The sequence below is a fragment of the Neolamprologus multifasciatus genome, chromosome 12 (assembly GCF_963576455.1).
Source record: "Neolamprologus multifasciatus chromosome 12, fNeoMul1.2, whole genome shotgun sequence".
Lineage (NCBI taxonomy): Eukaryota > Metazoa > Chordata > Actinopteri > Cichliformes > Cichlidae > Neolamprologus > Neolamprologus multifasciatus.
Genome location: NC_140450.1, coordinates 16,865,639 through 16,878,971, shown reverse-complemented (window position 1 = coordinate 16,878,971; position 13,333 = coordinate 16,865,639). Strand labels below are relative to the sequence as shown.

At 39.0% G+C, this 13,333-nt stretch overlaps 1 protein-coding gene across 4 annotated transcripts in view; it reads left to right on the top strand.

The window, feature by feature from the left end:
* unc5ca (unc-5 netrin receptor Ca) overlaps positions 1 to 13,333 on the top strand; it is a 186,327-nt gene that overhangs the window by 143,059 nt on the left and 29,935 nt on the right. For all 4 annotated transcript variants that reach the window (XM_085179177.1, XM_085179178.1, XM_085179181.1 and 1 more), the window contains exons 5-7: positions 6,190 to 6,370; positions 8,633 to 8,800; positions 9,064 to 9,228. In XM_085179177.1, the coding sequence (XP_085035303.1) occupies positions 6,190 to 6,370; positions 8,633 to 8,800; positions 9,064 to 9,228 (514 nt within the window). The remainder of the gene's footprint in view (positions 1 to 6,189; positions 6,371 to 8,632; positions 8,801 to 9,063; positions 9,229 to 13,333) is intronic.

Below are 13,333 nucleotides of genomic sequence, written 5' to 3'. Positions count from 1 at the left end.
ATCACCACAAGTGGGTGCGTTAGTGAGAGCCAGGGAAATGCAAACCTGCTTTTATCTGGTAGTCTTGCTCACAGTGTATACCTGTAGCCAAAGCAATATCAGTCTTTAGCTCCAAACAGCAAGAAAACAGGAACAAAGTGAGTGTGTAATTGTTCAGACAAAGCCTTTATCCTTTCAACAAAGAAGCCCTTTTGATTTCTTTGTCTAAAGAAAAAAGAGTGGACTCTTGCTGAACTTTTTTTTCTTTTAATCCTGTTACAGTTGAAACGGAGGGCATTGTTACAGCTTGTGTTTGCAAGCGTATCAAACGGTGCTTTCTGACACACTCAGGTTGTGTTTTTGATCACACTCAGAAACACTGGAAATATCTTCACACTTGCATGTATAATCAGACATTTCATGTTTATAAAAAAAAACTGTAAAAAGAAAAACTAAGCCAAAAGGCCATGGCCACAGGTAACTTTGCAGCTGGCCTTATTACATATGTATTTTGTAGGATTTTCACTTTAAGACCATAAAAAGTTGGGACGAAAACATTTAAAAGAACCAGAGAAAAGTGATTTTACTAAGCTTTGCAGCAAACACTTTATTGAACTAAATTAAAAAAAAAAGAAAAATCTTATTTTGCGCCTGAAATGGTTATAATAGCTGTCACTAGGCAGGTTCATTTATTTGGAATAAGAAGGGGAGAGTTTTATCAGTGTGAGTGCATACTTGGTGTGACTGGTTTTCTCAAAGCTGTAAACAAGGTGCCAAAACATTGGTTGTATCCTGTTAGTCTTACTGGTGCTCAGTAATACTGTTTTTGTTTTTTTTTGTTTAGTTTTGTTGTTGTTGTTTTGTTTTGTTTTTTTGATGAAATGGGGCAAAACCTAGATGAACTCCAGTTGGAGCATCGGGGAGAGAAGAATCTCAATATAAAACACATTCAAGGATGCATATTTATTGTCCCTTACAGTGGGCTGATTGATTTGCTAGTTTTTAGTCACACTTCTACACAGAAAGATGCCTCAAATGTTGTTTGCACCTTTTCTCTGCAGTGACCACACAGACCACTTTAATTTCCTTCTCTATTGTTGGACCAGTAACATCATACTGAAATGTTTGTCAAAATGCAGCTATTGCTATGACTGAGTGTCTAAAGTGTTGCATGAGTGCATGAATCTTACAATGTTGACTTGCATATCTCCAGCCTTCCACTGTACATCGCAGTAACATTAACACATGGGCGTGCAAGCTTAGAGCTAAATAATGTTTTTGTATTCTTCTACACATCAGTATTGATCCCACCGATTTATAGACACACCATCCAGCGGAATTCCTAACAGAAGACTTTGTCTATAAATATAATAAATGTATCGATTCTCATTTATTTAAATTGCCATGCTCTTAAAAACTGCACTGTAAAATTTTTGTTAGTAGATTACACACTCTCTCACCTTCTCTGCTCTTTCAGATTAGTATATGTATATGTATATGTAAGCTAATTTGCACTCTTCTTGGCAGAATGCCGGTCATCACTGGAACAAACTATCTGCGTCTTTGTTTCTAAATCAGTGCGCTGTGCACTCTCAGCGCTTTTTTGTGATCTCATCACACCAATTTGCCTCATTTAGTGAATTTGGTCATAATAGTTGGAATTAGGTAAGTAGCATTCATGGTTAGAGTAGGAAATAATCAATGTAAGTCAATACAATGTCCTCTTATGTGACAGAAACACCACTTTGTGTGCGTGTGCATGCATGTGATTGTGTGGGAGAGAGATGAGGGTCTTTAAAGTTTGGCTCGATTGGATGTGTGCGCGGGGGAGCGCAGGGGGAGCACGGGGGGGCTGGGGGGGGACGAGATAAGAAGAGAAGGCTTGAGTGAAAATTGGGGGAAAAGAAAGTTTAAAAATGAGGTGTCAATTCTAGTGTTTCATCTGGGCAAGATAAAAGAACAAAGAGAAATCAGTTTAATGTTAACTTTGATGCTCTGAACCTTTGATTCACTCACAATAATTACACTGAGACAGGTAAGCGTGCATAAACACATACTCGCACAGGCCTTAAGATTTTGCTAATCTATTTAAACACTTCGGCGTACACTATTCAGTTCAATTCATAAAATTGAGATATTAACTCAGTCTCGCAGCCACATACATTATAGAACACTTTGTGCACAAATGTAGCTGTGCTCACAGTATGAGGTCAGGAACCAAAGAGCTGCATTTACTTCTCTGCACATTAGCATAATGAACATCCGTTAAGAGATTTTGTTGAACACTAGACAGCCCTGCTAAAATATGATTACAATGTTGTGCAACAACAGATGTCAGATTATAAAACATGATAAAAAATAAATAAATATGACCGAGGAAAAACACAAATTTTTTTTCCTCCTAACTACTTGTGGTGTTGTTGCTAAAATATTCATGACATTTAAAACATTGTCAGGTACTTAACAACAGTGGCTGTGCAAGGAGGGCTAGAAATTTATTTCAAATGTGAGAGAAATTAGCAGGCAGTTTTCACATCCTGTTTTATACTGGCTTAACAACACAAGAATGATTAAATGCCACAAAGGCGTCTACGTCGTCCATCCATGTATAAAAAAAATTGCTTGGTCTTTCAGACCATCCAAAGAAAAATTAACATTAGACATGAATTCTGCCAGGCATCAGTTCATGCCCTAAGGATGAAGCCCACTTGGGTCATGCAGCAAGACAGTGATCCTAAACACACCAGCAAGTCCACCTCTGAACAACTCAAAAACTCTCCAGTCTGACCAAATTAAAGCAATTCCTGCACAGAGAAGGAGTAAAAGACTATCAGCTATCACAAAGACTTAATTGCAGTTGTTGTTGCCATTACTTTTTCACGCATGACTGGGAAGGTTTGAACAGCATTTGCATTTACTCGGCTTTTTCTCATCTGATATTAAAGTTTGCTTTTTGACTGAAAACTTTTAATTAATACCAGTATGGAAAAAACTAAGAATCGGGAAAGGAACAAATAAGTTTTCTCAGAACTATATCCATATATTTGAATTGTTCTACCACTCTTCTTCCAGTAACTTAAGCTCCACATTCAGTTAACCTGGGCGACCTTCTATTTGTAACTTGTTAGTTCTGGAGTTCTGTGCATGATGAGTAAAAACAAGAAAACTTTATTGTTAATAGTACGTGTTTTCTGGCATTGCACAGTTTGCCTTAAAGCTGAGTAGATGTTAGCATTTTTATTAAGCATCTAAATTTGTCCTCTGATTCCTCTGATATACTCTGTGTACAACTCCCTGTCCATAGATGCAGAGTGCTCACTTACTCAGTGCAAAGTTTAATGAAACACAACCACCAGAACCTCTGCAGGTCTACAGCTGTCACTGTACTGTTGCCTTAAATGTTTTATTTCATTATGAATTTCCTCTATTTGTATTTTATGTAAATATAACTTAATGTAAAAGAAAAGGTCACCATAAACAGCATTCAGCATTCCACTGCTTTTTTTCTGTCTATATTTAATTTGTGCATTTCTCTTGTTTTACTAGCTGCACTGAAATTGTAGCAAGCTAGAGTGAGAGAGCCTGTTTGTACGGGTTGTGAGCTTTAGTGTTACGATGCACTGAAAGCCACCGTGGACTTTGACGACGCCTGAAGACTGACGCGTGTTAGACTGATGTGTGCTCTGTTGGCTTTAGACAAAGAGACCACATGTGGTGGCTATTCTACCACTGCCACTGCATCATTAGCCACAGCTGGTGTAAGACTGTGTGCATGTGTGTGAATTGCAAAGGGTGGCTGATTGGATCAAACCAACCCCAAGGGAGAATGTGTATTTGTTATTTTAACTCTCACCCCCACGTCACCTGTCTCTCTCGGTTTACCCACACGCATTCACATGCTTCCACTCCTATTCTGTTTCTTTTCTATAAAGTGTGTGCATGTTAGATCAACATGAATGCAAGAGAAAAAAAGAAAAAATAAATAAAAACAAAAACATTCCATTGGATCATCTGGGAAATTTCAGTGTAGCAGTAAATTATAAGTATTAACATGAGCATCCAAAGCACCACGAGAGACTATTTTTGTAATACAGTGAACAAGAGACTAGTTTTACCAAAAACAGTGTTACATTTGTTTGCTTAATTCCATATTTTATTCATTTTAAGCCTCCATGCTGTCTAATGGGATGTGTTGGTGATGGCTAATTTGTTGATCCAGGTTTTCAAACTCATTTCCACACACAACCCAGTATGATCTCAATTGGGCCAGACCAGCAAAATCACTGCATAATATCCTACAAAAAGAAATGGTTCCCTTTCTTTTACTGTGCATAAAACATTGATGAACAGCTTGACATGTCTTGAGAAAATAAATGTCTTTCAGACAATTTATTTTTCCCCACGTTTAATAAATCTGTCATTATAAAGAAACGCTGCTGTCTTAACTTAAAGAAACACATCAGTGGGACTTTTGGCACCGCTGTCTTACTTCAGTGTGGTATGGCAGGGCACGGGCAATTTCTTTGTCAGGAATGAGGCTGCAAAACTGACACTGATTCAAAACTGTGGCTCAGATGAAATTACCACTGTCACAGCACGCTCCATTCATAATGGCATTACAACAGAATTTTTCCTAGTGCAGGATACAAAGAAAATATAAATATATAAAAGAATTCATGTTTGGACCATTTACTGGAATAGTTCTGCATATTACACACATGTATGTGTATGTATATGTATATACATGTTCTGCAGTAGATCATAACTATTTAACTTAACTAGTTCATGATTTGGTTTGTATTGCATTACATTAAGTCTATTGAATAATTTGTATCTCTTGTGGCAATGCTTCAAAATAAGTCATAGTCAAATCATCGCTTCCTGTGACCACAGCACTTCTTATATCATAAATAAAAAGAGATCCAAATAGTCTGTTTTATGCAGCAAATGTAATTTGTATTGTTTTTTTCCTTTGCGCAGAAAAGAACACATTGTTTTATACCTTTACAGTATGAGGATAAGCTTATCGTCTGACTGTAAATAAATGTTTTTGTTCGTTTGGCTTAGTCTTTTTCTCTGTATAACCTTTATGTTGTAATGGAAGCTGAAAGGTCACACAGCATCTCACTTAAGATTGAGAATTCACAGCTACATTGCACCCCATGACCAAAGAGTACTACTGAATCTGAGTCAGAACTGGGTGGAAAAACGGAGAATAACAGTGGAGAGTGAGTAAATGGCAAACTGAAGAATAACAATGAATTTCCTCTTTTCTGCATCTGAGATATCCATTTCCTAATGCGAAGGGAGGAGGAAATTAAACAACATGAATTAAACAACACAGCTTGGACATTTATGTGCCTGCCATAAAGCTTGGACAGGCTGAATTTATGAGGGTTTGGTCCAGTAAATACAGCACTCGGGAAATCTGATTAGGCTCATAAATAGAATAGTTTCCCGCTGTCCTACCCTTCACCCAAAGTACCTTTCGAAAGCATATGTTTGGGCATTTTCCTTTTCTTTACAGCCACCCAAGGGTTCCTTGTTGTTAAGGGCCCACTGTAAGTGAGGGTCATTCAGATTTCAAGTGTTTAATTCCTGTGACTTCCTGGTATTTCATTATGCACAATCAGTCTTATTATTGTATCCTGCCTCATAAAACACATTAATTTGCTTGTAAATTTGTAATCTGTAATCTCAAGGATTTATTCATGAGAGGAGTTTGGGTTACTTACAGTACAAGATGAAGCATGAGAGATCATAACACAGATTAGGGAGCTGCTAACGGGCGTCCTGTCCTTCAGCTGTTTGTTTATCTATTTCCTTCCTTTGACTATTGAATATGGCACGTTCTCGAAGCTTTTCCTCATTGAACCATCAAAAAAGATGACAGCAGCACGCTTTCTAAGTCCTACATCACTCCTAAAAGTTTCTAAAAACAAGATTAAACCCAAGAAAGCTTTAATATTTGTATTCTTATTTTATCCTCAGTTATGAAATGAAGATTTGAACTTAATCTTATAATTTCCTCTACAGGGAGTATGTGTTGCAAAAAAGGCGTCGCTATAACTTACTAGATATCTTGTCAAATTTAAATTATTTGACTTCATGGCAGTAATAAACTTGTCCTCTGTAAAACGTCTCTTTGCCTATCATTGGTGTAGAAAAGACATTATCCTCACCTCCATTTACCCTCTGAATGTCCCCTAGGTGGAGTGGTTAAAGAATGAAGAGGTAATCGACCCAGCGGAGGACAGAAACTTCTATATCACTATTGACCACAACCTGATCATCAAGCAGGCGCGTCTCTCTGACACAGCCAACTACACGTGTGTGGCCAAGAATATAGTGGCCAAAAGACGAAGCACTACAGCGACCGTTATTGTTTATGGTAAGTTTGTCGGTATGTCTTTCTGTGTGTGTAGGGGTGTGTGTGTGTGTGTGTGTGTGTGGCTACAAAAGCTGTAACAATAGGATTTGTCTTATACATATTTTTAATGTGTGCTCTAAACTTTTTCATTTCCAATGTTAGAAACATAATGATATGACACCTTTTTTTAATGTTTTCTTCAGTTATATCGAGTCTCTGATCAGCGAAGCCAGCCCCCATCTGCCATGTGAAATTAGCTCTGCTGCCGTGCCAACACTTCCTCTTTGCGATTGTCTTGATATTCTCACCTCACCCTTGACCTCACCCAATTAAAGACCTCCAATCCTGCCTTCAGTTCTAAATTAGAACATGTGGGCTTTCCACATGTTCCCACTTTCTGCCAAGATTCCCAGCTCTGCATAGATAAAGCAGCATATGGCATAATAATAGCTGTGAAAATCAACAATAAAAAACATCTTTAAATAGCTCGCTAAACTTCTGGTACTCTCCTAGTGTTGCTTTGTCTAGAAGCTGAGAAGAAAGAGTTTGTTTGGTGGAGGCCCATGCCTCATACAACTTAATTTTTCTCCCCCTCCCCCCACTCTCTCTCTCTCTCTCTCTCTCTCTCACACACACACAAACACACACACACACAAACACACACACACACGCACGCAGTGTTTCTCTCAAAATATAACACTGACTCCATTCACCAGCAGGAGTGTTTCAATCAAAATAACTGAGCGTGTGTGCCTGTTCGATACAGACAGCAAGAGATGGAGTGGTTTGACACTGATGTATCCTTACAAAAATAGATTGTTCAATCTGTGGTTCAATCTTCTCGGCTCCACTAGGGCCTGGCTGACACTGTTGACAAGGTGAAACAGTAGTGGAAAAAACACAGGAGGGGGGAAAAATAAAGCAACTATAGAAAGAAGGGCGAGAGGTAAGGTGAGGTAGGGGAGAACAGTGGAAGACAACAACTGAGTGAGGAAGAAAAAAGTCTAAAAGCTGAAGGAAATGCATGACAAAAGTGTCTGTGTGTGAATTTACTGGTTACTTTCTGATGATTCATTTCTAATTAGGTCTTAGGCAAGGAGTGGGCACTGTCCACTGGGCTGAGACAGAGCTGTCGAGATGCAGCAGTGGAATTTCTACCCACTCCACCCCTCCAGATGCCAACTCTCTCTCATTCTAACTTTATAGCTGATTTCTCTCCTGCTGCCTGTCTAGTCTGCTCTTATCTTTGTCTGCACTGTCCTGCCACATTTTCTCTTGAAACACAGAAACAATAATGCTAAACAACAAAGAAACAGCCAGGTCTAATTACAGGAGGATGCAGATGCATTTTACAGCAGCACAAATAAAAGACATGAGGCAAAAAGAAAGAGACAAAGGAGGTGAAGAGTTTCAAAGAAATCATGGAAAACAAACTGCAGGATTCATCTCTCTCTCTCTCTCTCTCTCTCTCTCTCTCTCTCTCTCTCTCTCTCTCTCTCGCTCTCTCTCTCTCTTTCCCCTACACCGGGTTAAGCAATTTCCGAGCCCCATGATAACTGGTCATTTAACATGTGTTTAGCCGGCTATACAGCATAATGTGTTTGCATATTTGTGTCAGTCTGTGCCCTTCAGTGAGAACATTTCTGAATGTAAACACAGCGGTGGAAAATCATGCTGCAGTGGCTGCGGGCTAGTTGAAGGGATGCAGATTGTCTGTGTAGTTTTGATGTTCAGGAAAATCCAGCTCTTTTGCTTAAATTTCAACTCAGCTTCCAGACACATGCAGCCTTCTCTAAGATAATTATTTCAGTTCAATAAAACGGCATATTAAAATCACGGATTGCATCATCATCATTTTTTTAAATTATCTCAGACAATCTACAACATATTCACTGATTCAAGTAGTCATAAAGATTGAGTTCAACTTATATTTATTGACTGTATCTACATTTTGACCAGTATTAAACTATAGAAATCTTCAGTCACTAAGGAAAATGTGCATTCCCCAGCTGGTTGGAGAGTGTATTTTCTGGAGGTTTCTGCACCACCTTAGCAACCAGTGGTTGCCAGCTGATCTCTAGGCCTGTGTGACTAGGCCCTAAGATTCCTATCGTTCCAAATCATGTTCAATATAATAGCGCCAAGCTCTGGGACACATGGATGAGTGGAACACAGATACCCAGAAACCCTTGCTAATATGGTATCTTCAAGAGGGTGGGCGTTCCATAGTTAAGAAGTGGATAAACACTGTATTCATTAAGAGACTGATCTCTGTTTCCGCAGTGAATGGGGGCTGGTCGACATGGACAGAGTGGTCTCCGTGTAACAGCCGTTGTGGAAGAGGTTTCCAGAAAAGAACCAGGAGCTGCACTAACCCTGCCCCTCTCAATGGAGGACTGCCTTGTGACGGACAGGCTATACACAAACTGCCCTGCACCACACTGTGCACTGGTATTCTGTTCTATTCAAGACTGTTTCATTTAGAATACTTCTTTCCATAATACATCCTTGCATATTGTATCTGTATACATTTGGGCTATTTTTTGTCCTGTGCTCAGCTTCTGCATTCAATTCCTGTCTTTTTATGTGTGTACTCTCCCTGCCACATTTTACAGTGTTTAGGAAATAATTGAATCTGTTATCTTCAGTCTCCTCCTTCTAAACCCTCTTTTTTTCCGTCTCTCATTCCCGTGGTCCCCATCCGTTCCCTCTAGTGGATGGTGTCTGGACAGATTGGAGCAAGTGGTCAGCCTGTGGAACAGAGTGTACACAGTGGAGGAGGAGGGAGTGCAACAATCCAGCTCCCAAGAATGGGGGAAAGGACTGCGAGGGTCTCGTCCTCCAGTCTCAAAACTGTACTGATGGACTCTGTATGCAAAGTAAGTGGATAAATAAGGTTCGGAAGCACTGACACATCTCTTCTAAACGCATTGTGTATCATATATTAAATATAGCTATGAACAATCAATAGGCCAAAATAAACAAATGTCTAGCAGTGTCTGGTTCAAATAACAATTGATTGTGCAGGAATCGACCCTAATTAGGCAGACCAATGAATGTTGACACATGGTCAGGTTTTGAGCCTAGGGCAGAAGTCATGGTGAGTGAAGTGTAACGTGACCATTACTGGGTTCATTTTGAAAATCATATCCATCCATTTAAAAAAAAAAAATCATAGTTCCATATTTTATAGGTAAAATTAAGAATAGAAATACAATTGCAATATTCAACATAGCTGTCTCTTTATTGTAGAAACTATAAACTGCAATTTATCAGGTATACTAGCACATTATATGCGCAAAGCTAAGTTAATGAAATTGATTCTCGAAGAACACTGAGAGATCTATGCTTGTTGTCACATATCACATCTTGCAATGAGTATGCCGATTCAAGCAAATGTCTTACAGTGTCTGTGTTTGATAAGAATTGATTTTACGGAGAGCTGACCTTTAATAAGCCAGGCCATTTGTTGTTGACAATGTGTTCAAAACCCTTTGCCCATGAACAGAAGCCAGAGTGAGTGAAGCTTAGGAAGACAATTAATGGCTTAATTTAAACCAGTCAAAATACCTGCTTTGTATACTGTTTTTAAGGCAGATAGCAACACCAATATTTGGAGATTAAAAAAGATGACATAATGGGCAAATTATTTATTTTTTTTTTATTTTTTTTATCTGCAGTCTCCTCAAAAAATTTATTCCTGATTTGGTTTAAACATATGTGGAAAAACTGTTTCTTACCTGTGCAGTTGGGCAGCTTCTCTTCATCAGTATTCTTTTTCCTTTTTCTTCATTACTTTCATCGCTTCCTTCATTTCACCATTCATCCTCCTGTTCCTTACATTTATGTCAACATTTTAAGCCTTTTCCTCTCTGCCCCTCTAGTTTTATACCTTTGTCTGCTAGCTAGTGATTTGCTCCTTCTCACCCCTCCACTTTCTGCCTTTGTGTGGAGATTTATGAGAGGGTTTTGAATGACTTTATTAACCTTCCACTTACCACTTTCATGTCCATTACCTCAGTCAAAAACACTTGCTTCACAAGGAAAGTAATGATAAATAATGATGTGGAACAATCATCGAAATTCCCCCCCCCCCCAACGCTTCTGACATCATAAATCACAAATCTTAAAATTACATGAAAAACGTGGGCTGAGTCATAATCTTACAAGCAGCAGCAGCTTTTTTCCAAGAGGGAGGCAATTTTGTTTGTTGATTTGTTAGAATGGCGCTTCTTACTCTATGTGCTCAGAGTAACTGGCAGACAAGCATGTAACATACTAGAGAGTGAGACAGGGGCATGACAGTGTATGAATGTTTTGGAAAGGCAGACATACAGACTCATTTTCACATTTCAGTTCTCAGTTTTCTCAGCTGTGAAAATTATTTGTGGCTTATCGATAAAAATAGGGAGAATCTTTCTGCTCGTCTTGAGTTGATTCACAAAAACGAAGTACTCTAAGAAACTTTAGAATTAACCTGATGATAAATACTGTAGATTGACAATGATATTGGACCAAACCAGCAGGTCATGGGGCCACTCAGCGACATGTGCATTTGAACACCAGAACTTTTCCTTCAAGTTTTTTTCTTAATTGTTTTCTTTTTAAGGAGAAAAGAGCCTCACCTGTTCAAATGCATGGTCTCAGCCAGCGTACCATAGGTGTCCTGGGATACATCTAACTGTGATCGAGACAAGAGTTGCAAAAAAGGTTTAATTAAACTATAGATTATAATCTGACTGTATGGGTTATGAACATACAAAATATCTGTTTGTAGCTTACTGCTGGGTAATTGGCTTAGGCTACTGTTACAGCTGGCTACGGTTCAGGAAGTAGACCACCAATCAGAAGGTCAATGGTTCGATGCCTGGCTTCTTCAGTCCACATTTCAAAGCGTCCTTGGTTGGAGTACTGAACCCAAAATGAGCCCTTATGTCTCCGTCAGAGTAAATGGACTGATTCTTATTCTTATTATAGCGCTTTTCTACTCTCACGGAGTACTCAAAGCGCTCTATACAACATGCCTCACTCACCCAATCACACCCATTCTCACAAGCACTTTATCTACACTTAGTGCTTTCTAACGACATTCATACTCCGATGGATGCATCGGAGAGCAATTTGGGGTTAGTATCTTGCCCAAGGATACTTGACATGCAGACTGGAGGAGCCAGGGATCGAACCACCGACCTTCCGATCAGTAGGTGACCTGCTCTACCTCCTGTACTACAGCCACCCGTACAGAGTGTGACTGTGTGCACGATAGTTAGAAAAGCACTTTAAAGCAGCATGGAATAAAGCACAGAGTGAATGTGACTTGTAGTAAAAACTGCCTTGAGTGCTCAGTTAGTGGAGAAATGTGCTATATTCAGCAAGTAGCAGTCCATTTACAGTCTCAGAGATAACACATATCTGGATTGCTAAACAGCAGTTCAGATGTGCCGTATTTACAGAAATTACACCTCAACTTTTATTCTTTTTTTCCGTGAATCACTTGGTTATGTTATGCATGTTCGTGTTAACATAATGTCATCATCTTGCTGAATTTTATCATCAAAGTGTTTTTTAAACAAGTGAGCTTTTTATTGCAGGTTTTGATCATTTTAAATGTACTTAAATTTACTCTCAGTGAAGCATTTCTAATTCTTTTCAGGGAAAATATATGTACTTTATCACTGAACACAAAAGCCTCCAGCTGGAGTTGTTACTTGCGCGAGCATCTTCTTTCAACAGCAAGAATGGAGTGATGAATAGTAGTGATGATTCAATAGATGGGCTATGCCATGAGCAATGGAATAATATGATATAATTCTTTAAAAAAGCTTTGCAGTAGGCGTAGTATTGACAAATTTTAGTCTAGCTGCACCATGGTGCATTGTATACCCAATTCCAATCCATTTAAGAGATTCCCTGCAGCCTATAAGGTATGGCCCCAGAATATGGGATACAACCAAGGGAAGTATAAGCTTAGGTTCATTTCCTGTAATTGATTTCCTGTCTTTAAAACGGCTGCTCAAAGATGGGTTTATGCCAGCACTAATGTTGCTACTGTTTTCTATGCATTAACAGTAATCCATGAACGTGTATTAGAAGGAGATTGTGCATGCAAAGCATTTTTCAGATACTATATTTGTGGTATATTTGAAAGGCGTGGAGTGATTCCTGCTGGTTTATGAATGACAGCTCTTTTAAAATGTGGCCTTTAAGCAGCAGTTCATTAGTATGGCAGGGCAGTTCTTATTTGCTGCCTTTAAAGACTTTAAATTGTAACTCGGAGGTTTTCAGGTCTGATAATTTATTCTCAGTGATTGTGCTGGGGGTGCAGTATTTTAGATAGTGGTCTGTAATTGACGGTGCTCAACCATACTTTACACTCCCTCTTTTTCTCTTTCTCGGTTGCGTCTCCCATCTCTTGCTTTCTTTTTTTTAAAAAAAGTTATTCAACCCTGAGAGGCATAAATCCATTTGACCTTACTTCTTTGCAGCATGGAGTGACTTCTCTTTGTTTTTGTTTGTTTCATTTTCTTTATCTCTAAGTTATACGCATGCATGCCTGAGTGTTTCAGTCTTTCAGGGGTTTTGGAGCCGTTTGTGTTGTTTTATATGTTCTGGCCGTTTGACATTTCTCTGACACATTGATCAGGATTCTTGGAACGGATTCACTCAGACCTCCACTGTGCCATCCTTGAGTGCATAATATTTTACTCACTGCCTGCTCTGTGAGCACACACACGTGTATAAATGCAGATGCTACTGTACTTAAAAGTACCTGGAGGCTCTGGCAGTTATGTAATCTAGTGTTTGGATAAAACACTCAGGTGTGAGTTGTATCACGCAAAACGATGAGCAGTGTCAGCAAGTACCACACAGCATCAAACAACCCATCTCCCCATTGAGAGCCCTGTTCCTCCCCTTTGTGTTCCTTCTTATTGTGGCTACATTGTCTTATTGTTTCTAACCCAGCATGCTAACTGTTTGCTGCTC